The sequence below is a fragment of the Podarcis raffonei genome, chromosome 13 (assembly GCF_027172205.1).
Source record: "Podarcis raffonei isolate rPodRaf1 chromosome 13, rPodRaf1.pri, whole genome shotgun sequence".
Lineage (NCBI taxonomy): Eukaryota > Metazoa > Chordata > Lepidosauria > Squamata > Lacertidae > Podarcis > Podarcis raffonei.
This window is the reverse complement of record NC_070614.1, coordinates 32750512-32778247: the sequence shown is the minus strand read 5'-3', so window position 1 is coordinate 32778247 and position 27736 is coordinate 32750512. Positions and strand designations below refer to the sequence as shown.

The 27736-nt window shown below is 48.3% G+C and overlaps 2 protein-coding genes across 6 annotated transcripts in view; both read right to left on the bottom strand.

The window, feature by feature from the left end:
• Positions 1-289: 289 nt before the first annotated feature.
• On the bottom strand, positions 290-18266 carry ZNF219 (zinc finger protein 219). Its single transcript, XM_053363218.1, has 5 exons — positions 17932-18266; positions 9683-9791; positions 6794-8192; positions 3740-3859; positions 290-2479 (listed from the first exon to the last, which is right to left on the bottom strand). Exons 2-5 carry the CDS (start codon positions 9686-9688, stop codon positions 1656-1658), a joined length of 2349 nt encoding a protein of 782 aa, XP_053219193.1. The 5' UTR covers positions 9689-9791; positions 17932-18266; the 3' UTR covers positions 290-1655.
• Positions 18267-22288: 4022 nt separating this feature from the next.
• The window catches only part of ARHGEF40 (Rho guanine nucleotide exchange factor 40), a 37305-nt gene continuing 31857 nt past the window's right edge, over positions 22289-27736 (bottom strand). For 3 of the 5 annotated variants that reach the window (XM_053363216.1, XM_053363217.1, XM_053363214.1), the window contains 4 exons: positions 26800-26962; positions 25517-25669; positions 25318-25424; positions 22289-23579 (listed from right to left, as the gene is read on the bottom strand). In XM_053363216.1, the coding sequence (XP_053219191.1) occupies positions 23484-23579; positions 25318-25424; positions 25517-25669; positions 26800-26962 (519 nt within the window). In that variant the 3' untranslated portion in view covers positions 22289-23483. Of the gene's footprint in view, positions 23580-24701; positions 24756-25317; positions 25425-25516; positions 25670-26799; positions 26963-27736 lie in introns of those variants that run through there. The other 2 variants (XM_053363215.1, XR_008327369.1) reach the window with 2 other exon arrangements.

The window sequence follows — 27736 nt, the reverse complement described above, 5'->3', positions numbered from 1 at the left end:
CCATGAGATTCTTTCATATGATTTAGTTGAGCTCAAACCCAGGAACACACAATTTTAGGAATTAGTTTCCAGTTTTCAGATGTTCAGAAACAGAAAAACTGGTAAAACTTATTTTTGCACCATTTAAAGGACAGTCAGCTTACGGCAGTACTACAGTTGTTCTAGGGGATTTTTCTTTCTTTCTTTCTTTTAAAAAAGGGTATGTGAAGCAGCAGCTTTTAAATCTGTTGACAGGGATTGCATTGAGAACACTGATCACAACTCACACAAGCACTGAATGAAGCGTTAGTTGTTTCTCATTTTAATTTTTATTTCCAGTTTCAAATTTTCTACAAGAAAAACAATAAAAAAATAGAAAACTCTAGAAGTTGTCAAGCTCCCTGACATGCCAGTTCACTACAGAAACAGGGATCTGTTCCTGGGTCACTACGGAGATAACATACTGGCACTGGGTTTGCTTGCTTGCTACGCACACAAGAGACTGTAGCACCTGGTTGCTATGGAGACAAGGCCCCAACACAGGTGCTTGAAGTCCCCTTAGGCCAAGAGTGGCTGGTGCGGCCTGCCCTGCCTCTGTGGCACTCAACAGGGTAAACAGGCTAATGGAGACAGGGCTCCTGTGTTATTAAAGGGGGGATTTTGAAAGGGCCAGCTTCTCCTGCCATAGCAGCAGCACCACGGAGAGGGAAAGCTGTGCCCGCAGAAATGCTCCCCTTTTTACAAAAACGGTATACACCACAGGTGTCTTGTTCCCTACAGGGCCTATCAACCCTATGTTTGTGCCAACAATGAGGTCCTGAAAGGGCCCAATTTCTCAGACAGTGGCACCGATAGGAAGCAGCATCAAGCCCAGAACTGAGGTGAGGACAAGGCATTGGAATCCAATGGACTCCAGCCACCTCACCCCAAAACCCTGTTTGACTAAAAAAGACTTTTAACAGCATCGCTGCCCCTTAACCAATTCCACACCCCAGCCGTTATCACAGCTTCTCCCTTCTACATCCGAAGGTTGGCACTTTTCCTGACACGTCTTCTGTACCATTAACAGCTCCATGACAGAGAAGATCTGCACCTCTTGAATTTCCGCCTGCCTCGCTGCTGTTAAAGACACAGAAACCTGTTTCCAAAAAGACAACCCTACTACCTTCTATTTTGACGCCTCTCAACAGATGGGTGCATGACCCTGTCATTTGTGGAGTGGCATCTTACTAGCTGCCTCTTCTGGTCTCTGCACGTCTATACTACAAATGTAAACAGGTCTGAAATTGGTTCAACTGTCTTGTGAAGCTGCCTTTTATTGCGCAGGACTATTTATTGATCCATCGAGCCCCATGTTTTCTGCTTTAATTGGCCGTGTCCATTCAAGGTCTCTGGCAGCGGCCTTTCCGGGCCCTGCCTCTTTTGGCTAGAGATACAAGGGATTGAACCTGGGACCTTAATGCATGCAAAGCATGGGCTCTACCACTAAGCTAGGGGCTATCAAAGACCCTCCCCGTGAACTCTGGGAAGCGTAGATTCGTAGGGTGCTTGAGAATTCTTTATTAGAGATTGCTGCTTCATAGAAAGGAGCTACAGTTCCCAGGGTCCCTTGCTTGAGAGCCGCCATGACAGTTAAACGGGCTCGAAACTGGTTTATATATGCAGAGTAGACGTACTCAGGCCTGCACTGGCTCCAGCTGCAATTCCATGAGGCCTTGGCCTGTCTTAGATGTCTCCTGGTGTGGGCCCTTTTGGACCTTGGGGGCAGGCAATTCCTCCTCTGCTCTTGGCTCTTCAGAGTCTTGCGACAGGTTCTCCCAATCTTGGTTAGCTGGTGCGGCTCCAGGAGAGAGGCTGGCAACTATTGCTCGATCGGGCGTCCTCTTCCCGCGGGGCAACTCAGGCCTGGGAAGTTCTCCCTGGTCTTCCGAATGCCAGAGGTTCTGAGGTTTGGTCATCTCCCCCTTTGGACTTGGAGACTCGGGTGCTTTCAGCTGGGGGCTCTGGGGTTCGGGCAGCTCCTCCTCCGCCACCCCCCGGGGTTTAGGGGCAGTGTGAGAGCAGCGGCGGGTTCGGGCTTTCCTGCTGTGGTGGACTTGAAGATGTAACTCCATGAGCTCCGGAGCCGAGGTGGCGAAGGGGCAGAACTGGCAGCGGTGGAGGGCTCCTCCCGCCAAAGCCGGGCGCAGCGACAGGTCCAGGGGCTGGAAGTCGGTCTTCCCGTTGAGCAGCGGCTTGCGCCGGGATGGGCGGGACCGAGCTGCACCCAAGCTCCCGAGAGACAGGAAGGGCCCGTGGCTCTTGGCGAGCTGCGTGGCGGGAAAGGCAGGGACTGTGGTGGGAGCGAGGGGAATGTGGCACCGTTCCAGCGTTCCTGCCGCAGCAGCTGCTGCAGCCGCAGCACTCTTCTGCTCCCGGTGATGGCGCTGCAAGTGGTACTTGAGAGAGCCAGACTGTGTGCCAGCATAGTCACAGTGAGGGCATTTGTACGGGCGCTCGCCTGCAAGGAGAAATGGTAGAGGCAAGTTGGAAAGGCAGCGAACAAATGCAGTTTCCTAGACAGTTGATTTTGGACCTGGCAGCCCTTGGTTCAAGCTCCACCTCTGAGGCAAACTAACCAAGGGACTTTGGGTGAATCGTTCTCTCTCATTTCCCCCAAACTATAAAACAGGAATTAAGGCAACCTTGCAGAGTTGTGCAAAAAGCATCAACCATCTTCAGTGTGATCTTCAGATTGGAATCTTACTATTCACCCAGTGTTTAAGACACACGGGGAAGGCCCCACTTCAAGTTCTACCTGTTGAGGAGGTTAAATCAATGAATAGGCAGAGCAGGGCCTTTGGGTTGTGGCACCACAACTTTGCATTTCCTCTCTAAGGTGGAGAGCTTCGCAAGGAACCAACAGACAAAATATGAAACATCCTTGCAAATAAGTCGGTCTGGTGTGGTGAGTGTTTTCAATCCCCTGCAAGGAAGCTCCCACGGACCAGCCACTGTCTCTTAGCCTAACCTACCCCGCAAGGTTGTTGGGAGAATAAAATGGAGATGACAACTATGTGAGTTACCTGGAGCTCCTTGAAGGAAAGGTGGAATATAAAGTGTAATAATAAATAAATAAATGCCCCCCAAAGTTGTTAGCTCAAAAAACTACTAATCTAGTTTACCATTTTAATTGGTAGTTTTATACATAATATATATTTGTTTGTGCTGGCTTTTTGTAACCAGTTTTGAGTTTCCATACGGAAAGGAAAGGCAGCCTAAACTGAGATCAGCAGAGAATGCTGCTCCATGTCTCCACTTGTGCCACTGCTTTGCATGTCTGGTGAAAGCAAAGGAACAGGCAGTACAGTTACACCTCGGAAGTCGAACGGAATCCGTTCAGGAAGTCCATTCGACTTCCAAAACGTTCAGAAGTCAAGGCACAGCTTCCAATTGGCTGCAGGAAGTTCCTGCAGCCAATGGGAAGCTGCGGAAGCCCTATCGGCCATTCGGGTTCCAAAGAACATTCACAAACCGGAACACCCACTTCCAGGTTTGCGGCGTTCGGGAGCCAAAAGGTTTGACTCGCAAGGCGTTCGTCAGCCAAGGTACGACTGTACAGAGGTCTGAGCTGCCTCTGATGGTATCAGGTTCCACCCATGTGGTATGCCTCTGCAAGATACAGAACTGGGGGGGGGGGACCTAGCAAGTACCAGCCTTATTGAAAATTTCCACCGGTTTAGGCAAACCCAACCCCACTGTTGCCGCATCTTGACCTTACCTGTGTGGACGCGGAGGTGCACCTTTAGATGGTGGGAGGATCTGAAGGACTTCCCACAGAACGGACAGTCTTTCCCAGTGCCCCGCCGGGAGCCGTCCAGGCGTGACTGCCCTTGCATGTCTGGGGAAAACACAGCAAGGAGGGAAGATTTTTAGTATGAGGGGACTGCAGGGTTTCTTGACCCTTCTCTATATGCTTTACATATGGATTCTTTGCCTGCTTTGCTCTTCTTTAGAGCTATAGAAACATAGTTTTTACCCCACCCCACATCCACAAGTGCCACAGGTGTCTCACTTTTTCACCCCAACATAGACCATGTCTTTGAAGACAACCATGACAGCTACATTGCTAGGTCTGGATCTGTAGCTAATTTGTCACCTTTGTTTCAAAATGTAGCCCAACATAGTAGCTGCAAAAAATGATGACTGCTCTAAACGGGGGTGGGTGAGTTGTGAATTGAAAATAAAAACCAATGACAGAAGATTGGCTGCCTTGGGTAAAGATTACATGGAATCATGGAATGCTTTAGAATAAAAAAAAAATTTGCCACTGTTCACAAACATCACTCACACTGTGCAGTGAGGTGTCAAAAAATGGTGGTGTTTTTTATGTTTTTAGAGATGGAAATAGAAGAAGAATCATTTGTGACAACAGAAGTTGACTTTGATAGGTTGGTTTGATTTTTTAAAAAGAGATATTCTGTTTGTTATATTAACATCTGACTGTGTTGTCATCTTTTCCAGTACTTCTTCCTTAGTCATGTGGCACATATATATATATATATATATATATATATATATATATATATATATATATAAAATTGACTGGAAAAATTGATACTGCACCCTCATACACCAAGTCTAAAATAAAAACCATTTGGTCAGCAACATGGTTTCACATTGGCTTGCTTCAAACAAACCATAATCAACATTAACCACAGCTTGTCAGTTTAGATGACAAGCTGTGGTTAGGCAAAAGCTTTCAAACTCATCCTAATGGAAGAGCAGGAGAGGGAGAGCACAGCCACAAGACCCTGAGGCTCACTTCAGCTTATTCACATCACTGCAAACTATGGTTTAGCTCAAACTTTTGCATGAAGAAGCGAGGGGTGGAAAGCACAATTGCTAGTTATTCCATTCCAAGTTGCTAGGCAACCTCACCATGCTTCCTTCCCTCCTCTTTCCTGTAAAAGGTTCCGCCAAAGGACAGAGGAAGTAATATTTGTGGGTAGCTGAAAGTGAGAATGATGGAAGTATTGGGTACTTGTCAGTACTGAGGCCCAAGTTAGCTGCCTGAGTGTTGGTTCATGCTGGTCTTGTGGGGAAGAAGAAATGCACACACAAATGCATACAAAGCAAAAAATGAGGCCATGATATTTTTGGAATGGTGAACATGTTTTAATCCACCCTCAGGTGGAAAGAGATGGAATTTAATACACTAAACATAATAGCCTCAAAGCCTAGTTTCCAATTATTCTAACCAGTGTGGTAAATCCCAGCTTTCGCCACCTGAGGGCATATTTAAGCAACACATCCACCATACAAAAATGACATGGTAAAAATCACCTCATGGCGGTGACACAGCATGTGATTCATGCCTTACGTTTTTTTTAAAGAGCTAAACAATGTGGCAGACTTGAGAATTAGGACATTTCTACATCATAGGCTTAAAATGGCTTAATAGCCCTTTTCTCTAATCAGGAATTGGTAGGAACTGCTGTTCTGTGGAGGGAGGCGTTGCAGGTTCCAGAAAAGTTCTCAGAACAATTATCACAGTTCCCCAGGTTTACTGGGAGAACAGCAAAACAGTATGGCTTCTAGAACAGTGGAACAGTATAAAACAGATATGCATTTGTTGTGCGGATATGTGCTTTGAAGGAATGTTGTAAAACCACTTGGGGAAGTATTTATTTGCATCAATGCAGTTTATTTCCTTCAAGACACAGAGTTTGAATTTTCCTCATGCAGAATCTGGGTGTGGGTGCGTGTGGGTGCTTATGCAGAAAGCTACAAGGTCCCATGACACCAACATCCCCTTGCCCAAACTTGTTTTAACTGGGAGGCAGAGGTGAGACACCGAACAATCATGCAAAACTGTGCAGAGCAGTGGGGAAATGTTTCAGTTACACCAACTAATATTTTGAATACTGAGAGCTATTGTTTGGGTATCACGGAACTCTTGCTCATTCTGAGGTAAAATCTGTAGATAACTGCATGCCAGGCTTGTTGCCCTTCCCAGAATTCCAGGCATGGTAGCTTTACAAGGTTTTTGTTAGTTGATTTATTTTGTATTTTATATTATAAGCATTCCGTTGTTTAGACCAAAGTGCTGTCCTGTAGATATTTAAGGACTACAGTTCCCATCACCCTTGACCACTGGGCCATGCTGGCTGGGGCTGATGGGAACTGGTGTCCAAAAGCAACTGGTCAACTCCTTGTTGGCTATCCCTTTAGGCTAGTTACTTAAATATTTTAAATAATTTAGTAGTAGCCTATTTGGTGGGATGTGCTCTGATATCCAATGGCATCATCAGCCTCCTGTGCAGTTCTGTTAGAGGGCTGGAGGAAAGGTGGACATCAGTAAGCACATGGGTCTTGCCCTGCTTCTGCCTTGGATGCTACCCAATAGTGGCAACCATGTCCCACCACACAGGCCGCTGCTAAACATCATTATTGTAAACATATAGTTTTGTTAAGCATTTTCCATCCAGTATGTTGCTTCCTTTGCTGGGTTTGGCCTACCGATACAATTCTATTAGTTTATTCCTGACCTTTATTCATATCCATCAACTGGACATATCCTTCCACCCCTCACACATATCCTTTTGTAAAACAAAGGGGGAAATGCAGTTTTCAGCTAAAACCAGCCTAGCTATGGAATGTAACCCACCCACATCCTAATTTTTTTATTTTGCTAGAGGAAGCAGCTCAAAAGCACGGGTTGATTTAGAATCTGAGATTGCTTTGTGATATGTGAGACCCTCTTTGGTAGCCCCCACATAAAACAGCCACCCCCAAATCCCAAAGCAGCTATGCTCTGCTTGTCCATACTTGCCCTTTTCCTCCTGGGTCAGCAGAGACGGACTGGTGTTGGCTGCTGTGGAGGCTCTGACATTTGTGGGGAGCCAGTGTCCTGCGAGAAGGTGAGAGCCCAGCGACTGCCCCTTGCTCCACTCCCTCTCTCGAGACAGGTGGCTCTGTCGGTGCAAGGCCATCTGTTGGAATGTGCCGAAGGTCCGGGAGCAATCTGGGCAGCGGTGGCTCCCTCCTGGGTCCTCTCTCACTAGCTTGGAACCTCCTGCGTAAGAGCGCTCCCTCCACTGCTGGCCACTCTCCACCGCCCGAGCTGTGGCCTGCAGCCGCTCGGCGCAGCTGGCATCGCCATAGCCCAAGAAATTGCCCGTGCTGGCCTTATCCGTGGGCCGAGGGGAGAGGAGGGAAGGGTAGAGGGCCTCGCAGCCGACGAGTAAGCTTTGGGCGGACCGGCCTGGGCCAGGCCCTCTTTGTTCGCTCTGGAGGCCTAGCTTGCTGAGATGAACCTTCATGTGGTTCTTGAGGAACCACGGCTCCTTGAAGCCACGCCCACACACCTGGCACTTGTGGTCAAAGGAGTCTTTGTGCTTCCGCATGTGACCCTTGAGGAACCAGGACTGGGTGAAGGCCTGGCCGCAAACCTGGCAGCGGAACTCAGTGGGTGCAGCGGCTGAGGGAGCGGCAGGGGCAGAGGCTGGAGGGGCAGGCGGGGCGGCTGCGGCGGGGACAGGGGCAGGAGGGGTGGGCAGCCGGGCGGCCGGGAGCCCATGGGCTTGCTGGTTGTGCCACTGGAGTTCCACCTCCTGGGCGGCGGCAAAGGAGCACTGTCCACATTTGTAGGGCTGGTGGAGGATGCGGAGGTGGCGGTCCCGCTCGCCGGCGGTACGGAACTTGCCCTTGCAGAAAGGGCAGCGGAAGGTGGGCAGGGGTGGAGGCGGAGCAGGGGCAGCTTGTTCTTCTTCGTCTTCCTCTTCCTCTTCATCCTCCTCTTCCTCTTCCTCCTCCTCCTTCTCCTCCTCTTGACCCCGCAAAAGCGCCCGCTCCTCCAGCTCAAGCAGCAGGCGGCTCTGGTGGCTGAGGCGGGCGCGGGCCTCGGGGCAGTGGGAGCGCAAGTGGAGGCGCAGGCTGGCACGCTGCCCTGCCCGGTGGCCACAGTAGGGGCAGGTGAGAGGGGAGGAGCTGGTGTGGATGCGCGTGTGCAGGGCCAGGATGCTGTTGAAGCGGAACCGCTTGCCACAGATGGGGCATGGGTAAGGGCGGGCTTCGCCCCCAGGTCCCCCTGGCCCGTTGGAGTAGCGTTGCAGATCCAGCTCCCCGTTGAAAGCCAGGGTGTCCGCTCCATCACAGGAAGAGGGGGAGGAGGATGGGGAAGAGAGAGTCACACTGGCTGAGTGGGCAGAAGGCAACTGGTAATCTGCACCCTGCAGGAACGAGAAGGAGGGGAAAGGCAGTGGAAGCCTCAGCATGGAATGACACACACACACACACACACACACACACACACACACACACTGCCAAAAAAAATCCTCTTTCACACCACTACTGTTCCAGTGTAACTAAACAGCTCACTGCTGGAGAAAGGAGCGAATGAAGCTAAATCTTTATGCAGAGCAGCGCTGGCCAGGCAGGCAGCCTGCAGACACCCTTCCCTGCTACTGCTTCTCCATGCAAGCTCCTAGGGGAAGCAGACATGGACATCTATGTTGCTACAAAAGCAGCTTGCAAACTAGCAGCTGATAACACAGCCACGTGGTATTCCCTCATATGAAGGCCAAGCTCCACTTGTACGGGCAAGGGGTGACTCAACGTCTCTTCCAGCAGGGATTAGGTGCCCAAACCTAATCCTTTGCCACAGTGGAGGTTGCAAAACCATAGGCTGAAAGCCAATCAGTCTATAGGTTTGCTGCAAAGGGACATCATGCTGAGGGAGCTTCGCTGGGAACCCAACAAGGGGAAAGAGCAGTAAGACCTATTGCTGAGACTAGAGATAAAGGCATCATTCTCCAGAGCTAGGCTAGTAAAAGAACCTTGAATGGCCCATAGGCACCAAAGCAGAAATGACCTTTACAACCCCAGAATCTTTCTCCACATTTTACCCCAATTGCTGGCTTCCTGTGCCCCAGGAGGGAACAGTTTTTCCCTCTTGAATGTGATGGGAAAATGGGGCTTCATTACATTCCAAAGGACTCTTTGACAGGAGATGAGCTTCCTCCTCCTTTCAGTTTTTGCCCATTCTCCTGTTCCTGCTCCAACTGGAATGTGTCCCACCCCCATGCCAATTGACACCAACTGCCCTGTGGGAAGGAACAAGAGCTTAAGAGGCAGGTGTAAGAACCTCCTCTCATAGTTGCCATGGGAAGCCCGTAAGAATGCAGATGAAAAAGGCATTGGAGGCTTCTCCTGTCCCAGATGGACCGTCCTTCACCACCCTAAACAAAAAAAAATCGTACCAAATGACACCAGCTGCCCTGTGGGAAGGATCCTGATGAACTGATATGCTAGGATACTATTTGGCTGTAATTTCATTGCTATATTTTGATTTGAATGTAGCCTGCCTGGCAAGGATTTGTATCAAAGGTGGAAAAGAAAACAAAAAAAAATGCAACAATGTGTGTGTGTGTATAGCCTCCCCTATTAAAAGTAATTAAGTCATGTCATTCCATTACATCCATTAGAGGGCGAATGGAAGTAATTTTTCTAGGCTTTGACTTTCAGCTTGGAAAAAATTATACAAGATCTTCCCATTTGAAGGGGGGTGGAGATTGGAGAAAGAAGATCCTACTTTCCAAACTAATTCATGATAAGCCTGGGAGAGCTTACCCATCTCTAGCTGAGACAGTGTGGCTGACATGCAAGGGCATTTAAGTCCCTCTCCTAGACAGCCACACCTAACCCTGGTCTTCTGGCTTACCTCCATGATGCTCCTGATCACATGCTTCAGTTGTTGATTGGTGAAAGGGCAGCACGTAGGATGTGACCTGACATCTCACACCTGATAGGCAGGTAGGCAGGAGCATGAGCTGCAGGAAAGGAGAGAAACGGAAGGGCTTTAGCTCAGAGGTCAAACATCTGATTTGCATGCAGGAGGTCTCAGGTTTAATCCTCAACATATCCAGATAGGGAGAGGAAACACTCCCTTGTCTGAAACCCTGGAAAGCAGCTGCCAGCCAATTCTGAGCTAGATAGGACTTGGTATATCAGGCAGCTTTTCATGCTTCTACTAAAAAAAGAATTTAAACAAGAAAAGATCAGGCCTTCTGCCCACAGTTGCCATTTTGCAGTGCTCACTATTTGACAAATACCATTAATTCTTCATTCACAAGGACTTAATCTGTGCCACATCCAGAGAGCTATCTTGGCATATTTCTGCTGCCGAGGCTTAACCCTGGAACTTATACAATGTAGGACTGAAGTACCCCTGGATTTGCCCAGGGTGCATTTTGCTCACCACTGAATACGTAAGAGCAGGGAAGGGAACTCTGCAAGTTGGGACTCCCAACTCCCATTGACCGCAGCCAGCATGACCAATGGGCAGTTGGGAGTTTTAGCCCACAGCGTCAGCAAGACCACCATCATGCTCCCCAATCCTGACATAAGAGACCCCAAACATCAGGGGAAGGGGTTCAAGTGCAGAGAGATTTGTTGACATGAGTTTGAGTATGTTGTTGTTGTTGTTTAGTCGTTTAGTCGTGTCCGACACTTCGTGACCCCATGGACCAGAGCACGCCAGGCACTTCTGTCTTCCACTGCCTCCCGCAGTTTAGTCAAACTCATGCTGGTAACTTTGAGAACACTACCCACCCTAATTTTCACATGCAATGTGCATGATTTAAGTTGGATTTAACCTGTTTTAGGAACCAGAGAGTGAGGTGAGAAAGTTGTAAACCTTGAACTGACAGCACAGTGGTCCTTATTCTATCTCTATGGAACAGAGCCTTTGGAACCTTGCAAGTATTTTGCCCATGTTGTGTCTCAGACCAACATTCCTGGGGATGCTAAAGCAGGACTGGTCCAGCAGTAAGATGAAGGAAGGAAGCCAAGCCAGATAATACACTGCCAGGTTGCAATGGAGATTTTTGTCTGCCACGCAGCTTAGTGCCTCTGAAGTAAAAAACAGGGCGTAGCCATGGCTTCTCTTCACTGCTGCCCCTCCCTTGGCCCTGCCCAACCTCTCTTTTCCCACCTTCTGCAGCAGGAAATTATTTCACCACCCTGCAAGCCAAAAGAGAGAGTGGCAGGAGAAGTGTGGGAAAAGCCTCAACTGCATCTTCTTTCACTGCAGAGTTTGTACAAAGTCTGACAAGAATGCAGGGAAGGGCAAAACATCCCTGGGGGAAATTTATTTCCTGATCTGACTGCCTGTCGAATCCGTCAAATCTTACCCCAATGAATCATCCAAAGGAAAAATTGTGGGGTAAAGGTAGGGGTGCTTGGTTTGGCTCAATGGATGACCTCAGTGGAGTCTCTAGCTCACAGGCTGGGTGCATCCCTTTGAGACCTCCCATGCAGCCTCTCCTTCTGGGCCCCACACCCTCAACTTCTACGCTGACTGTGGAGAGCTCATTGGAGGAAGGAGTGGGATACGAACAGGCAAAGTGTGTGTTAACAACTCCCATACCATAAAATGTCTCTCAATGCTTCACGGTACAAGTGCTTGCACGTAAAACATCCCATTGTTTTTGCAGAGTTCAGCAGAACATGCACCCACGGCTCCGAATAACAGAAAACCTACACTTCCACAGAAGCTAATAAAAACAGAAACACTTGGCTCTGCAGTTCATGAAATTGAAACAAAAATGCATAACTCTGTAGAGTGTTCTTCGGGCTTCTGCGAGCACCATTTCAAGATATTCCAGCTCTAAAGGAATAAATCGGGATCATGCTCACAAGAGACAGGGAAAAAACAAAACAGCTGTGCTCTGCACCCTACTCCTTTCCCGACAACCATTAGTTGACCTACTGTGATGTCAGGGAATGTTCACAAACATTCAAGTGTCCAGGGGTGTCCGCTTCTGTGAGGGAAATTAAACTTTGGCTGTGAGGAACATTTTGCACAGAGCAAAGGACAGTAGGGGCAAAAAGCTCTTGAAGGGTGGGGGAATACAAGACAGAGTGGCTAAATGAAAGGAAACTGGGGGCTAGGAAGCACAGCTCTAAGGGAGAGAGCAGAAGAGACAGAGATGTGAGAAGACAATGCCAGAAGTTGAGGAGAAAGATCAAGCAAAACTGGGTGGGGATAGAGGAACTGACACAGTGCTGGTTGCCACCTTTTTTTTAATGACAAGAAGCTCCATAGTTTAATAGCTTTATTTTACCTCAAATCTGAAATCCTGATGATGCAGAAGACAAATGCCAGGGAACTAACTGCACACCAAGATACAGACATGTGATATGCCCCAATACCATAAGCAGGTGTGGTCTGATCAACATGTTTACCCAAACCTCGCTCCCACTCTGCCTGAGGCAAGGCTGTCATCTTCTACAATTCTTTGCATTTGGAACTCAAGCTATAATTTATGGCAAAAAACACCCCACAATATATGGATTCTTTGGAACCTCCTTTCTCCTGAAGCAGATGCAAACAAGCACAGCCCTCCTATCCTATTTCTCTCTCTTTCTCTCCCCACCAGAAGACAATAACTGGAGAAAAGGGGAGAGAAAATATGGTTTCTTTCAGAGGGTCGCCTCCCAAAAGTACTGTATCAGGAACCACTGGAAAGAGGTGCATTGAAATCCAGCCTTCCTTCAGTTTTTCTCACTCTGGCCTACATCAGGCTTTGAATAGTCACTGGGCAAGATGTCCTTACTGGGCCTGTTTCCTGTGTAGGTTCACCTGCCCTTCGCTTGCCTTCTTCCTTCAATCCACACAGCAGCCGAAAAGCTGAACAGGCAGCAATGGTTAGGAGGAGCATCAGTGCTAAACCAGGGGGCTCTAGGGGCTGGCAGTGGGCTCCCTGCTGGGGTGTGGGCTTTGTGAGTGCCTGGCAATGCTGCCTCCTGACGCAGGGCCTACATGTCAGGTCTGGATGTGGCCTCGTCTCAGGAGCAGGGACCTTCCTCAGGCTCACATTCTCCTCTTTGCAACCTCAGAGTTCAAGGACACATTCCAGTCACACAAAACCACTCAAGGAGGATGTGAAGCAGGGCTGGTGCCAGGTGTGCCCTGGGAAGAGGGGATGTGGTTCAGGGGGAAAGTCCCAAAGGGCCAGACTGACACATGGAGGGCCACATTTGGCTCTGAGGCCTACGGCTCCCCACCCCTGCCTGTAGACTGCAGCAAGTGATGGCAGTGGCAGTGGGGTAAGGCTAACTGGTGAGGGAGGTTGTGTGTTTGTGGGTGTTCTCCTCTCATTCCCTGCAATAGTTTCCTCCCTGGAAAAGGAAAGAGAAGACTGACAAAATCCTTGAAAAATTGGCTCTGTCAGAACCCAGCTATTTAAAGTATTTTACCAAGCTCAGAATGTATGGATGCATTCAGGCAGCCAAGTCATCAACGTGATGACTGTAAATATCATGTTAGGAATCCAGGAAACAGGATGAGCGGCTGGCTCTTCCTACTGCTTATTCCCTCGCTCTGCAATGGGCCCTCTACACAGTTTTCAGGCATGCCCTGCTCCTACAAATCCCGCAACCCTAATTCAGGAGGAGCCAAGAGGGGGGGGGGACTTACAAGTGCATTTATGCAACAGTTGGATTAACAAGTCATTTTATTTTATTTTTATTGCACTTTTGTTGCCCTCCTCCTGATCTTCCAGGGACTCCCAATCACACAAGGGAGCCTACACATGTTCAACAGGCTCCCCCCATTGCAGGGTTCAGCTCCCAACACCTGAAGGGCTGTAGGCATGGTGACACAACAAAAGGTGCAGCACTCTCTTGCTCTTTCCCTCATTTGATGGTGGGGGGGAGTGTTTGAAGAGGCCTATTTTCTGTGTGTAATAAATAACAATCCTTTGCCAGTGAACCAAAGTGCCTTTGTGCTGTGTTCCCTGGTCAGGCCCACCAAATTGATATTGTGACCCACACTCTTAAAAAAGGGTTCCTCCCCTCTGCTTTAGGTTACATCACTACTAGAACACTGTACAAACACTCAAGGCTGCAAGGATCTCTGATGAACTAAGCACAATTGATTCATCCCAGCTGGCTCTTAAGCCTCCCAGTTCTAGGTAACAAAACACTGGCAGAATCGTAAGATAGGATCCTGCATTAATTAATCTGAAACGAACAACCACCTCTTGGTTCTGTACTCACAATTACAAGCAGGAACTGGAATCTTCACTTCAACCATAAAAATGAAAAACCAGCCCGTTAATCACACTGATTTACAGAAACAATAGGTTGGTTAAATCGTGTAAAGAGGTAGCAAGTCCCAAGTACATCACTTTAAGTGTGTGTGCCTTAAAACCCCCGCATTCTAAGGAAAATGTCCAAATGCAATTTTACAGCTTGCAAGCATCTTCTTAGAAAAGGAAGCAGCTTTGATTTGTGCAGAAGCCAGCAAAAAAAAAAAAAGGACTATAACAAGAAGCAAGGTGGTCCAAGGCCTGCAGATTCAAAACAGTCGGCTTTGGTGAAGGGGAGGGGGGTAGAAACCTTAGATGACATTCGCTGTAGGTTTGGCATGTGTGAATCAGAGCTGTGAATTCATAGTTATCATGTGACACCCCCCTCCCCTCCGGAAGGGCAACAGACCTCACAGAAGAAAAGAGAGCAACTATGAGAAACGTCTGTCTGGAGTTGATAGTCACACTGGAAAGGCAATACTTTTCACAGAACTGGCTTCCTGTGCACGTGGTTGAATGCTTCCTGAACCTACAAAAGCCAGCAGATCAGGGAGGTTCGGCTTGAGCTCTTCATATCTAGTTCCCTTGCTGAACTAGATATCATTTTTTCCTATGGATGGACATTCAGTCTTGCCACCTACAATCTGGAGCGATAGAGCCCAGGAGCAGTTTTGTCAACACACCTGCTGTTTATAGAAATAATTCACAGCTAAAGACATGTGCCATAGCACCTGGTAGAAAAAAAGGAGATTATAACCTTTATCAAATAAAATTTAACCACAGCATTCATACAGCATCATAAGATTATGCATGTGAACAGCACTTCTTCCTTAATCCTGCAACCATCACCATCATTAGTAGCAGAGGTAGTACTAATAACCGTAGTAATATTTCTAGAATCCCTTTAAAGGCTACACATTTTACATAAAAATAAGCCATAGGCTCTACCCTCAGGTTTAGTTAAGACTTCTCTGGGAATGCACTTCACTTCTGATGGCAACTGTGTATGTATGTATCTTTCACAGCTTTTACACTCTCTGTAACACAGATGGCAATTCTTATCCCAAAGGAACCATGGTATCCTTAAAGCTTCTTAGGGGACCTCTACGCTACTGCAAATTCCTATTTGTTTTATACCAGTTTAGCTGTCAAAGCTCTCTAACTCCAGGAATCATGGGAATTGCAGTCTAATAAGAATACAGACTTCTGTTAGAGAGCCCTAGCATTCCTAACAGAACTACAGTTCCCAGGGTTTCTGGGACAGGTGGGGAATAGCATGACTATTTTTAACAGTTTAAGGCTGTGCTGGAGAAATGTCCTCATTACTCAAGGACAGCAACCCTTCAACTCTCCATAAACACTGCCCTGTTACGGGTTCAAGGGGTGAATCAGGGGTTGAAGGAATTGAAATGAGATTTGACAACCTGTGGCAAAATCAGAGACTCTTTGACTCCCATGTTGTCCTGGGCTAACAGGTCATGTAAACTAAAATAGGGTTGTGATAGCTGCTAGGTGGAGTTCAGTGTGCCTCAGAGCAAATTTAGCAAACTTTGAATGAACTGAGACAGTAAGCAAGAGTGAGCAGAAACTCCCTGGAATTCTTTGCTTGTGTAGACAAAGAATATTATTTCAGAGTAACAAACTCGGGATAACATAACCTTGTATGAACAAGCCCTAAAATGGTTCATATAGGCTGAGTAAGGCAGCAATCATATGAGAAGCATAGAAACATTTCTCAGACGGAAAAAAAGACTCTGCCTTGCCCAACTTTTTATTATTGTCTGCAAGTGTTCTGTGCAACCTGAAAGCTTGCCATATAGAAAGGCATGCAGTCTTATAGTTTACCATACTAATTATTTCCTTTCAAACACTCTTCAAAAGAGGGGACACTTGCCCAATGGGCAGGCCTTAATCTTGTTTGTAAGTCAGCCTCTGATAAGGCAGGTCTCCCTGTATTCTCATGTGGTGGCAGGGAGAGCTGAGGGTAGCTTGCTGTGGCTAGTGTAAGAGACACTCTGCACATCCTCTGAGGCACTCTTTTCTTTGTTATTAAGAACTAATAACAGAGTGCCTTGGACGATGTGCAGAGTGTCTCTTACACATGATTGTGCCCGGAGGCATATAAAAACAGGTTCTAACACTAAGCCGTGATTTTGGAACAGCACACCAGGTACTATCCTGACACCTTTATTATAGAACATTCTGTTGTTTATAATGGTGGGTCTAGTTTGCAGAGAGAGTATTACGGGCCTGTTCTTCCCCTAGGTATTGCCAAAATCAAGCAGGAGGCCTTGTTCTCTTGCAGCAATGCAAGGCTGGTGGTATTCATAAGCCTGCATAAAAGATAGCTGATTCATTTTGGCACCTTGCCATGCTGGGCCTATAGCAGTACCCAAATGACTAATCTTTTTTTTTAAACACACACACACACCATGAAGTCTTTTGGGCCTACTCAGTATTAGGGAGGCAGACAGTCCTGTCTTGCTTGTTTGTGCATACTATGGGGAGGGAGAGGTACATGATAATAGAGTGCAACTGTACCTAACGGGTGGTGTGTGTGTGTTGGGTGCCCATTTAGTCTTATTCAGAAACAAACAAGATGGCTGCTTCTTAGGGGAAGGCACCCTAAGGAAAAACGGGGCAGCTTTTCAAGGTTCCCTGGGTCCCAGGAATAGGGATGGCGGCTGCCAGGCCTCAAACCAACTCCCGCCAACTTCGAGGCCACGATGGAGTATGGGGGGAGGAGAGGGGGAAATATATCCATGGGAGCAGGCCAGTCCCCTCACTCACACCACAGCCCCGCTTTGGCGTGTGAGAAGAGACAAGAGAGTGACTGTCCCAGCAAGACACAGAGCTGACCCCCCCCTTCCCGCCCCACACACCCTGAACAAAGGGAGCAGCTGCCTGAGCAAATGCTCCAGTGCACATTCCAGTGGGGGGGTGGGGGTTAGGATGAGTAAAGGGGGCTGTTCCAGTGATTAAGGGCTACCGAGTCATCACCCTTTAGACACCCCTCTCCCCACTTAAGTTTCAAGCTTCTGAGAGTCATAACTTAATAATCTTGGGTCATTACATTGGAGGACAGCCCCCCCCCCCGCGTGCGCATTCCATTTAGTGCCACTGAAAGGGTACAGAAATGTGGGATTGTGGGACAGCTCGGAACAACCCTTACAAAGTATGTGGGGCGGGGAGGGGGGTTGAGGGAGAGGGGGATGCCCTGGAGATGGAATGAGAGCATGGCCCTCTGGCCCTCGTCGCTGCAGCACCAGCCGCGATACATTCCCGCCCCACCGCACCCCACCCCGCCACCCCTCATGGCTCCGAGCCACCTGCTATAGGAACCCCCCTCCCTTCCTCCCGCAGAAACGACTTCACCCCAAATGGCCCCAACGGGCCCACCCCCCCCCCGCGCCACATTTCCCCCTACTCCGATTTCTGAAGCAGAGCCCCCCTTCTAAGTTGCAATCACAGTCACGTGGCTGGGGAGTTGCGGGGGTGGGGGGAGAGACGACGAGGAATAGTGGGGCTGGGGGTGGGGAGAGAAGGATCTATTAGAGAAAGACATGGAGGAAATCGACCGGGTCATTCGGGGATAACGAAGCCTGAGGCCGAGGCCGGGCGGTTTCCGTGCGCCGCCCAGGCGGTGCGCAACCCCGCAGCTTGGCCCGGTTGCAGCCCCGCGGCCGGGTGACTTGCCCCCCACCCCACCCCGCGACGAAGATCGGAGCCCGGGCCTCGCTTCCCCTGCTGCCATGCACCTGCTCTGGGAGCCCCGGGGGTGGGGGGGAGAGAGGAGAGCCGAGTGGTCGGGCGGGTTTTCTGGGGAGGGGGGCGCACGGTGGGCGGGCGGACGGCGCGGCGCAGCGCAGCTACTCACCAAGGCGCACGGCGAGGCGGCGCGGAGGAGGAGGGGGGCGCTCCGGGGACCCGCCGCGTCGTCGGGGCTGGGCCGGGGCGAGCAGCCTCCCCGCCAGTGGGGCTCCCCCCTCTCCTCTTCTCTCCTCTTCGCCTTCCCTCTCTCTCTCACTCTCTCACTCTCTCTCCCTTCCTTCCTCCCTCCCTCTCTCTCGCTCCCTTCCTCCCTCCCTTCCATTGTACGGAGCCGCAGGCAGCGGCGGCGATTTGCATTTCTGAGCCTTGCGCGGCGAGGGATTGCCCGGCTCCATTGTGCGCTCTCGCTCGGCCGGGCGCGGAGGGGGCAGCCCTTCCCCGAGGGAGGGGGGCACTCTATGGGGAGAGAGTGAGAGAGCGAGAGAGGAATATGGGGAAAGAGGCATGCTGGGGCTAGGGTTGCCACTGCTGCCTCTCTTCGCTCTGCTAGGCCGTGGATTGCAAAACGGAACGAAAATCACCACGGGAGTGGAAGCAAGCGCTGCCCCGGCACGGCGAAGGGCAATCAGGATCTTCCTTGCCCTGGTGGCAGGGAATAAGTAGGAAGAAGGGGCACTGTCTCAACGCGGGGGTGGGGGGGGGAGAGAGACAGCGGAAAGGAAACAGTGTGGGATGAAACCTACCCCATTAAGCCCCTAGAAAGATTGCGCCACGAGGATGGGTGGCACTGCCCTGGCACAATCCAAGTTGCCTATGCATCCTAGTGGCCTGCGGAGGGACACAGCCTGCTCTGTGGGCGATCTTGGGGGGGGTCAGTTATAGTCAAGAATTTGCTGTCTGTGGCAGAGCCAAGCACACAGGGGCCGTAATGGAAGTAGATTAAGAGCCACTGTGTTGTGGTGGCAGGATGCTGCTCTGCTGAGCCAGGGAGGGGGGAGAGCAGGGCACCATCTTGGCACAGACAAGTATTGTCTGCTCTGCTGTACACTGGTGGGTGGGCGGGAAGCCTGACGCAGTCTGCTCTTTTTGGTTGATGGAGTGTCATTGGCAGGGGTGGGTGGGGAGTAGCACACTGGCCTGGCACTAGCTAGACACAGCCTAGCTTTGTTCTGTGATGCCATGATAGAAAGGGGATGCTGGGTTGGCATGGCCAGCTAGGCAGAGCCTGTCCCTATCTATACAGCAGTGCCATGGCAGAGGAGGGTACTGTCTAGATTAGAAGCTTTTACAGATTTACAGCTAGCTGTTAAGAGTTGAGATCCTGGCACTGTGAACCATTTTGTGGCGAGGGCATGTGCCCAGTGGCATCGCCTGCTTTGTTGGATTGTGGTGATGCCAGGAGACAGAAGGGCAAAATGCTAGCCTCTCTCCACCACCAAACCATAGAGGAAAAAGCAAGGTCTATGGGCACTGACAAGGAGAGGAAGAGCCAGGCTCTGTCAGGCTGCGTTTGCAGATAGGCACGTCTGAAATATTGGTTTCAGGCACGAGGCCTGCTAGATGGGCCTCTCACTGTTTAGCCACTCAGGTCAGTTCAGGGAAAGCGGGTAGGAACAGGAACATTCTGGTTGCCTAGCAACTACAGGTCAGGTTTTTATCCACCTCCTGTGTAGGCCTCAGAGAGAGTGGGAACAGGAGCACACAAGCCAAATACTTATAAGGACAGGAAAGCAGATGGGGGAGGGGCTGTTTCAGCCTGGCATTGTTTCCCTCCCCTTATCAGGGTATGGGTGGAGGGAGGCTCCAGCTAGGGCAGGCTAAAGGGTAAATGGCAGTATGGTGAAAAGGACCCTTGTGGAGAGGGAGCATGGGGATGAATGAAGGACCTCACTAAGCACACACTGGTGTAAATACACAAACAAGCTAACCCTCCTTCCTCAGTTCTATTAACTTCAGTGAGATATATGCCCGCATGCATATATCTGCAAGCTTAAGCAAGTAGTCATTGCTTTTAAAGGAGTTGGTTGAAGAAAGCCTTTTCTCCGGAATAACCTCCTCCAAATCAAGGAAAAAATAGAGAATAGTGGGAGTAAGATGTTTAACCAATATTAAGCCCCTCAAGGGCAAGTGAAATCGGCCTAGAGATAAATATGTTCTGCCTTAAGCTGACAGAAAACCCAAGTTAAAAGTAGTGGGAAAGCAATTAATAGGGTAGCCCCTGCAGCGGAAGAACAGAAATGACTAATACAGTTCAGCATGCTTTTTATATAAAATAAGGTCTTGTTAGACAAACCTGACTGATTATTTTGACAAGATTACATGTTTGGCAAAGGTAACCATTAATTTACAGAGACCCAAGGGGTTTGCTTAGTACCTTACATGGCTTAGGTTCATGGGCAGCAGTAGCTAAAAATCACTCTTCAAATGGGTTAAAAATTAGTTTGTTCCCATCGTATTTTAATTTTCCTATGAACACCTGTGCAGCTTGCACAATTTTTACTTCTTTGAACCAGCATAGCTAGAACACCATATCTTCCCAGCCAGCTTTGGGGGAACCCTTTCAATGGGAACACTTGCAGTACCCGTACTTTCTACTTTCCTTGGGCTTCTACCTTCTCCAGGACCAACCTCAACTCCAACTTACTGTTGGCCCTTCCTCACCTTTTCCATTTCATAACACTAAGAACAATGTTGGTAATTTGAGGCCAGCACAGGTAAAGAGTTGCAGATGCTGCAAAACTCAGGGCTGGAGCTTTGGTTTTTGAACCCACACAGAAAATGCTTCTAATTGTGAAAAGAGTCCCCTACCATGATACCTTGAATTTTGAACCCACATCAGTTTACAGTAGCTAGACTTCACATACAGCAGGTGTGCTAAACTTATGTATGGATTGTACTGCTTCAGACTGGTGCAGGCAGGTGCTCATGTGATTAAATGTTCATCCAAATACAATTCCCTGCGCTTTGAGAACTAGTTTCTGAGAATGCCTACCCTTCTTCCTGTCATGTCAAGTTTTCTGTGTGCAGGGAATGTTAGCGTGGAATAGCAGTCATGTAATCCGGACACTACATATGATGATGACAGTGCCATGTACAAACATGAAGCTGCCCAGTAATGTGAGAAGCACATGATTTCAACAGCAAAAGGAGTGAATGGATTAGGATTGCCAAGCGTTCAGGGAGATAAACCACAGTCAGGGGAAGGTTCTGCACTTCTTACCCATTGACCACTTTTGCGGTTAAACTCAACATGTACACCTTTTCAAACATAACAAGAGCAATTCCGTGTTAAAACACATGGACCATTCATCATGTCTAGTTTGTCAAATGATACACCCCAGACATAGATTTACTACCGTACATATTCTTTTTCAAGAACTAAGTCTCATTTGTGCCTGCTTTGCATATTCGAAGCTGCTTTTCTGCATTATATTTTACTTTAGTGGTTAGGTCAAAGCACAAGCTAGCACCAACCTCATCAAAAAGTGGTTGTAAATAGAGACATTCATTCCAATCCAGGGGGTTGTAGAGCCACAGCTCTATAGTGGCAAGTTGGACAAAGGCATATATATCAGTGCTCTTGACATACATGGGGCTGATGAGGATTGGTAGGCCAGTATTTGAAAAGGTTGGGAGAAGAGGTTGTAGTTAGCAGCCACTTTCAGTGTTCTGTGTGAAAGAATTCCTACGTTTCCTTACAAATCTCAAGAACTGCCTGGCCTGTGCACCATTCTGAAATTACAAACATGTCTTCCATTATTACTGCTTATTTTTTGCATTTTTCTGGTTCCCTATTAATGTTTGTTTTTGAAGCAGTATAGTCCACACACAGTTAGTTGGACTGAGGCCACCTTAGTATCATAATTATTATTTATTAAATTTCTATACTGCCCTTCATCTGAAGCTCACAGGGTAGTTTTGCACTTAGATACTGTTGAAATCAATGTGAAAAGTTGGTTACGACTCCTGCTGATTTCAGTGGGAACTAAGTGCCACTAACTTAGTCTCTATACACCCAAGTGAGTTTACTAAATCTTTTTCATGTGGGCAGGAGAAGTGTGTGTGATTTCTATATGAGAGGCCCCAGGTTTAAATCCAGCACAAGACCTGTCAAAGAGAACAAGTTAGCTGAGCAACTCAAGTTACCAAAATCAGACCAAAGGTAGACCATTTGTATCCAATAGAAGAGTCTGAATGAACAAAAAGACCACATATTCAGCCACCTAACACAAAATATAGCACCAATTGTTAGAGATCAGTTCCTACAGTTCAGATTCCAAAATGTCACAGACATTGCAGAAGGGTGTTGCAGACCTCCAACAAGTAATCTAAAAGAGAGGCAAAACACTCTTTCACAGCCCCTGTGTTTTTTTCACTTGACTTTTTCCTCGTACAGTAAGCCTACAACTTAACCACATTTAACTTGTGTGCATTCAGCTTCACACGCTTGGTAATAATTTAAAAAAAAATATTAAAGGGAGGCGGAAAGAGGGTAGGCATCTAGGAAAAAAGACTTTGGCAATTCCACCCACCATTGCACTCAAATGTGTTTTGACTATACATGACTTTGGCTTTAAAGGCGATCCCTGGAATGTAACCCCCACATAAGTTGTAGGCTTATTGTATTCATAACAATGTGGTAACATTACTGTGTGCAGAAACTTATCATCTCAAAAACAAACAAAAGCAATCAAGGGAGGGGAAAAACTTCCCCAGGTGCAGCAGAATCATGATACAGCCCTCCTTAGATTCTGTCTCCTCAGACTGCAAACACATGAGTGTGGGGAAGTAAACTTGACCAAGTATTCTTACTTGTCAAAACTCTTTTAAGAAAACAGCACACCAGGGAGATGACTTAAGTTAGAGCCCTTCTCCTCGGCATACTAGTTTTCTTTATGTGGGGGTATGCAAACACGCTACCCATCTGCAATCTAAAGTGGTACAGTCCTAGGAGAGCTGTATTATGTGAACCTCCATAACATTATGTATATTGCTGTATTATGCCTTTCCTTTCGGCTGGGGCTGCCTCTGAACTCCCTCTCTGGATGAAGGTGGTTTTGTGTCTTATAGTGATTCACCATGCAATCCAGACCCACCTTCTCCTTTTCCTCTTGGGCTAACCTGGACATGGTTTGGGGAGTGCATACTGTAGTTGCCTAGCAACTGCAGCCCAGATTCTCCCTTCCATCTCCCATCAAAATGATCAGAATACCAATTGGGCAAGAGATTGAAGCTGTGATCAGAGGTAGGGCACCAGGGAAATGTGTGGTTCAACACTGTCTGGAAACCACCCCACTCGGTCAGTGACTCCACTAAGTTTCCTCCTAGTCTGCACTTTAGTTTGGGTCAGCCCAGAGCTCATTGGTTTGGCCTTCCTTGCCTAATACAAAACCATTTCACTACCAACCACATCAGCTTGGTCAAGAATCTCCAGTATTTTGCAGCCCGAAAAAATGGTGGAAAAGGCACTGGATGGGTACTGCCAGGGACAGGACAGAGCCATCCCAAGGTAGACTGCAGCCCATGTCTGGGTGTTCCTGTGGGATGGTAGCAGAGCGGGGTGAATGGGACAGCCATCAGGAGTCTTGGTAGGAGCAGGTCATAGGACTGCTTGACATTAGTGCCCATTCATGCCCCATCTCCAAGGTTTGGTGGGGCTCAGACAGTTCTGTTCCCAGAGTTCCTGGGGTTTGAGTCCTGCCTTCCACGGCTGCCTGGGGAAAACAGCTTCCGGTGTAGACTCCACACCCAGTGCTGCAAAAGAAACAGATGGGTGAGTGTCTAGATACAAAGAAAGACACCAAGCCTCTTAGTTTTTCTGGCTACCCAATACTCGACAAGTTTCTAGTCCTCATGAGCCAAATTTATACATGATTCTCTGCAACCCATCCTGGTCTAGTTAAATATAATGCATTATAAGCTCTGATAGGGACAACATAAAGGTCCTAAGGTAAAGGTAAAGGTACCCCTGCCTGTACGGGCCAGTCTTGACAGACTCTGGGGTTGTGCGCCCATCTCACTTAAGAGGCCGGGGGCCAGCGCTGTCCGGAGACACTTCCGGGTCACGTGGCCAGCGTGACAAAGCTGCATCTGGCGAGCCAGAGCCGCACACGGAAACGCCGTTTACCTTCCCGCTAGTAAGCGGTCCCTATTTATCTACTTGCACCTGGGGGTGCTTTCGAACTGCTAGGTTGGCAGGCGCTGGGACCAAGCAACGGGAGCGCACCCCGCCGCGGGGATTCGAACCGCCGACCTTTCGATCAGCAAGCCCTAGGCGCTGAGGCTTTTACCCACAGCGCCACCCGCGTCCCCATAAAGGTCCTACTTCCCTGTAAAAATAAAACTTAGCATTTTGTAGCTTGGTTTTTTAAGTATTTAAAGCACTTCAGCTAGATTATCTCCAGATTTGTTACAACAACCCTGCAAGGTAGGTCAATATTATTTCCCACAATTCTCACAGGTGGGGGGATGAGGCTGATAAATGGCAGTCACCAGTAAGTCCATGCTTGAGGCAAAGTTTAAATCAGTGACTTGCCAGATCACACTGTTAGCCATTAAATTATGCCAGCTCTGTAGGGATTAGATTAATTTTAAACAATTGTAGTAGCATTAAGACAACTGGATAGCCAGTGAGAACAGCACACAAGACAAAGAGAAGCTGCAGGATGGTGAAACACAGATAAACCTGGACAGTACAGTCATACATGTAACAGGGATGGAGTGAACTTGAGCAAGTAGTGTGCCTGGAAATAAAGGCTCAGAAAAAGACATGGGGGAGTGCCATGTGCTGCACTTTGGGAAAAAGGTGACAGTAGTTAGGTAAAGAGGTGGGAGGGGGTTGCACAAAGGCAGAGAAGTTTGGCAGGGGCTCTGTACCTGGCCGCCATGGCCTCAGAGTGGGGTCACTGGTTCGTCGGCAACGCCAGAGCTCTGGCAAATAAAGAAAACATATGAAAGCCATCAGGGATGGCGTGGTGAATCCTGGTGGGGAAGGGAGGGGGGCAAGGGTGGGACAGGAGGATTGCACTATCACACACACAAAAGCACACAAGACTTCTGCCCAGGTGCACACAGCCACTGGGTTACCAGCACCTAACCCAGAACAGCATGCCCCTGACCCTTTTCACAGCAAGGAGAGATTTGGTAGAGCCCCACTGGCACTCTTTCATATAAGATGCTTCCCAAACTTAGTGCCTATTTATACAATCAGCAGAATCAAGTGATAAAAGCGTGGGGGGGGGGAGTAATGAGCCTAGGGTGTGGATACCTGTTTTCTATAGGAAGTTAGCATAAATGGGGCTGAACTCTTCCCGAGTGCGCTCATTTTGTCTGGATAAGGGGAACCATTTGAACATGCGGCTCTTTCCCTGCTGGCAGCCTGAACCAGTGCACTCCAGGAAGGGCTTTACCACATGATTCTCTCAATTGTATAAATGGACTCGTGACAACAGACACCCTCGCTAAAGAGCCATTGTGTGTTGCGTACACTCACCGACTGGGGTTGCCCCAAAGCAGTGCTGCTGCCGGGCAACGATCCTCTTCCTTGCCTAGGTAGCTCTTGGTGGCTTGGGGAGGGTCCATCGGACTCAGACGTCTCGGCTAAGGAGAGCAGCAGAGAAAGGTAGGGGTGAGTGTAAATTTGAGCAGCAACGCTCTATGAGAAGGCAGGGAGAACAGCAGTGTGCACTCACCCCTTGGGATGGGCTTGACATCCAGGTCCCATTCCTCTTCCTCAAAGTGGCCGGGTAATGACAGCCCGGGAGGGGCCCCAGGACTAAGGCCGAGAGGGGCCAGGCGCTGGGCAGGGCAGGAGGATATGCTCATTGAGACAGACGGATGGGCAGCTGAAGAGATGGAGAGAAAACCATCCAAGGCATTCTTAAAAACTGCTACAAGTGCTAGCAGTACCCTCGGCATTCTCCCATCTCACCAAACAGAAACATCTTTCTGGCCTTTCCCTATGCTAAGCATTAGGTATAGCATAGAATATTCAAAGGGCTATGCCCTACTTTCATCCTGTTCACACACATATTATGCACATGAGTTCATTTTCCATTTTTTCTCTACAAAGAGAGGATAGTGCTTAGTGAGGTTATGTGTTGATACCTGAGTTTTCTTCCAGCGGAGGCTGGCTCATTATCGCAAGTGGGGCACTGCCCCATGAATCTCAGCCTGCCCACACCCACCTGTCTGCCGCCTGATAACCAGCCCAGGGAATTAGTGGCACAATCCACCAGCCATCAATGATCCTTTCTTTCCTTTTCATACAGAAAACAGATCTTCATTACAGTAAATGAGAGAAGCACCTCAGAGGAGTGGGGCAGGCCCTACTCTGATACCTGGGCAGGACCTTTTTCCACTTCTCCCTAGTTTGCTCAGGGATATTAACTGAAGTGCCCACGAGACCATCTGTCTACATGTGTCCATCTGTACACCGAGATCTCCACCAGAGACACTTCTAAGGGCTCCCCTGCCATCTGAGGCATAGCAAGTGGCTGTCAGGGAAAGGGCTTTTTCAGTAGTGGCATCCTTGGTATTGAAATTCCCACCCCAGAGAAGCTTTTCTGCTGCTCATGCCAGTGTCATTCTGGCAGCACGCAGAGACCTTTTTATTTCCCCAGATGTCTAGTGCTGTTAATTCTTGCTGGACTGTTTTATTTTGTGCTATATTGCTACATTTCTTGCCTTTAGCTTATTTAGATGTTGAGAATGTAATGTGTTTTAACCCTTTTTTATTGTAAACTACTCTGATCATTCTAACTACAGGAAGGCAGACAACATTTCATAATAAAATAAATAACCATTCCTCTTTGGAGAGCAGTCTGTGCTCTTGGCCCTTTAACTATTTTCACTGAGAGAGGAAGAAAGTGAGGAAGAAGATTAAGAGCTTGTTAAAGTGAAGTAACTGTCTGCACAAACATTGCCCTGATACAATTCTCATCCTGCTGGGACAATCTCTTAGGTAGCCACATACCCTGTCTCCATAGCAGTTGGGCTATAACATTTGTCCATTGATGCTTGACTTCAGCAGAGGCTGCCTGCAGTGTGTAGGCCTGTCGCCCTGGTCCACGTCCAAACCATAGCTCAAAGCGTAGCCCACTAGGCCCCACACTCTCTGTCAGCCCCATGGATGCTGTCTGTGGAAGAAAAAGAGAGAGGATAATGAAAAGTTAGGATAGGGCCACCTGCAACAAGAAGTAGGAAGTCTATGTTCAAGACTGACCTGGTTCAGACATAACATTAAGCCAAACCGTGACTTTCTGGGTACAGAGAGCGGTTGTGCCCGCCCTGTGGAATGCCCTCCTGTCAGATGTCAAGGAAATAATCAACTATCTGACTTTTAGAAGACATCCATAAGCAGCCCAGTATAGGGAAGCTTTTAATAATGTTTTACTGTGGTTTTATAATTTGTTGGAAGCTACCCACAGTGACTGGGGCAACCCAGTCAGATGGCTGGCATATAAATAAAGCAGAAGTAGTAGTAGTGATAATAATAGCATAATAATAATAATAATAATAATAATAATGATAATAATAATAATAGCAGCGTATGGGTTTCCAGAAGGGAAACAGCTACTGCTGTGCTCCTCCTCTAGTCCTGCTGCACTGCTGTGAGCTAAGCAATGGTTAGGCTTAGCATGTTGTCTGAACCCAAGCTTCTGGCTTGTCTTGCTTCAGACAAACCATGGTTACTAATCCAGGCTTGTTCTTGGTGTATTATGTAATGCCGAACACCTGTCTTTGTTAAATTTAGCTTTCTTGAATTTTAATCCCATTCATTGTTGCACTGGCAGTTCCTTCCCGCTTTGTGCCCTATGCAAATCAGGGGTGGGGATGTATATTCCACCAAACAGGTCCAACAATTCCATTCCAAGTAACCATTATTCCATCCGTTTATGCTGCAGGAGCCT

Excerpts from the sequence above, each read along its gene's own strand:
- ZNF219 (XM_053363218.1), bottom strand. Across the intron at positions 3,860-6,793 it reads GCTGACCCAGGAGGAAAAGG|ACATGCAAGGGCAGTCACGC; the intron begins GCAAGTATGGAC and ends TGTTTTCCCCAG. Across the intron at positions 2,480-3,739 it reads GCACCTCCGCGTCCACACAG|GCGAGCGCCCGTACAAATGC; the intron begins GTAAGGTCAAGA and ends TTCTCCTTGCAG.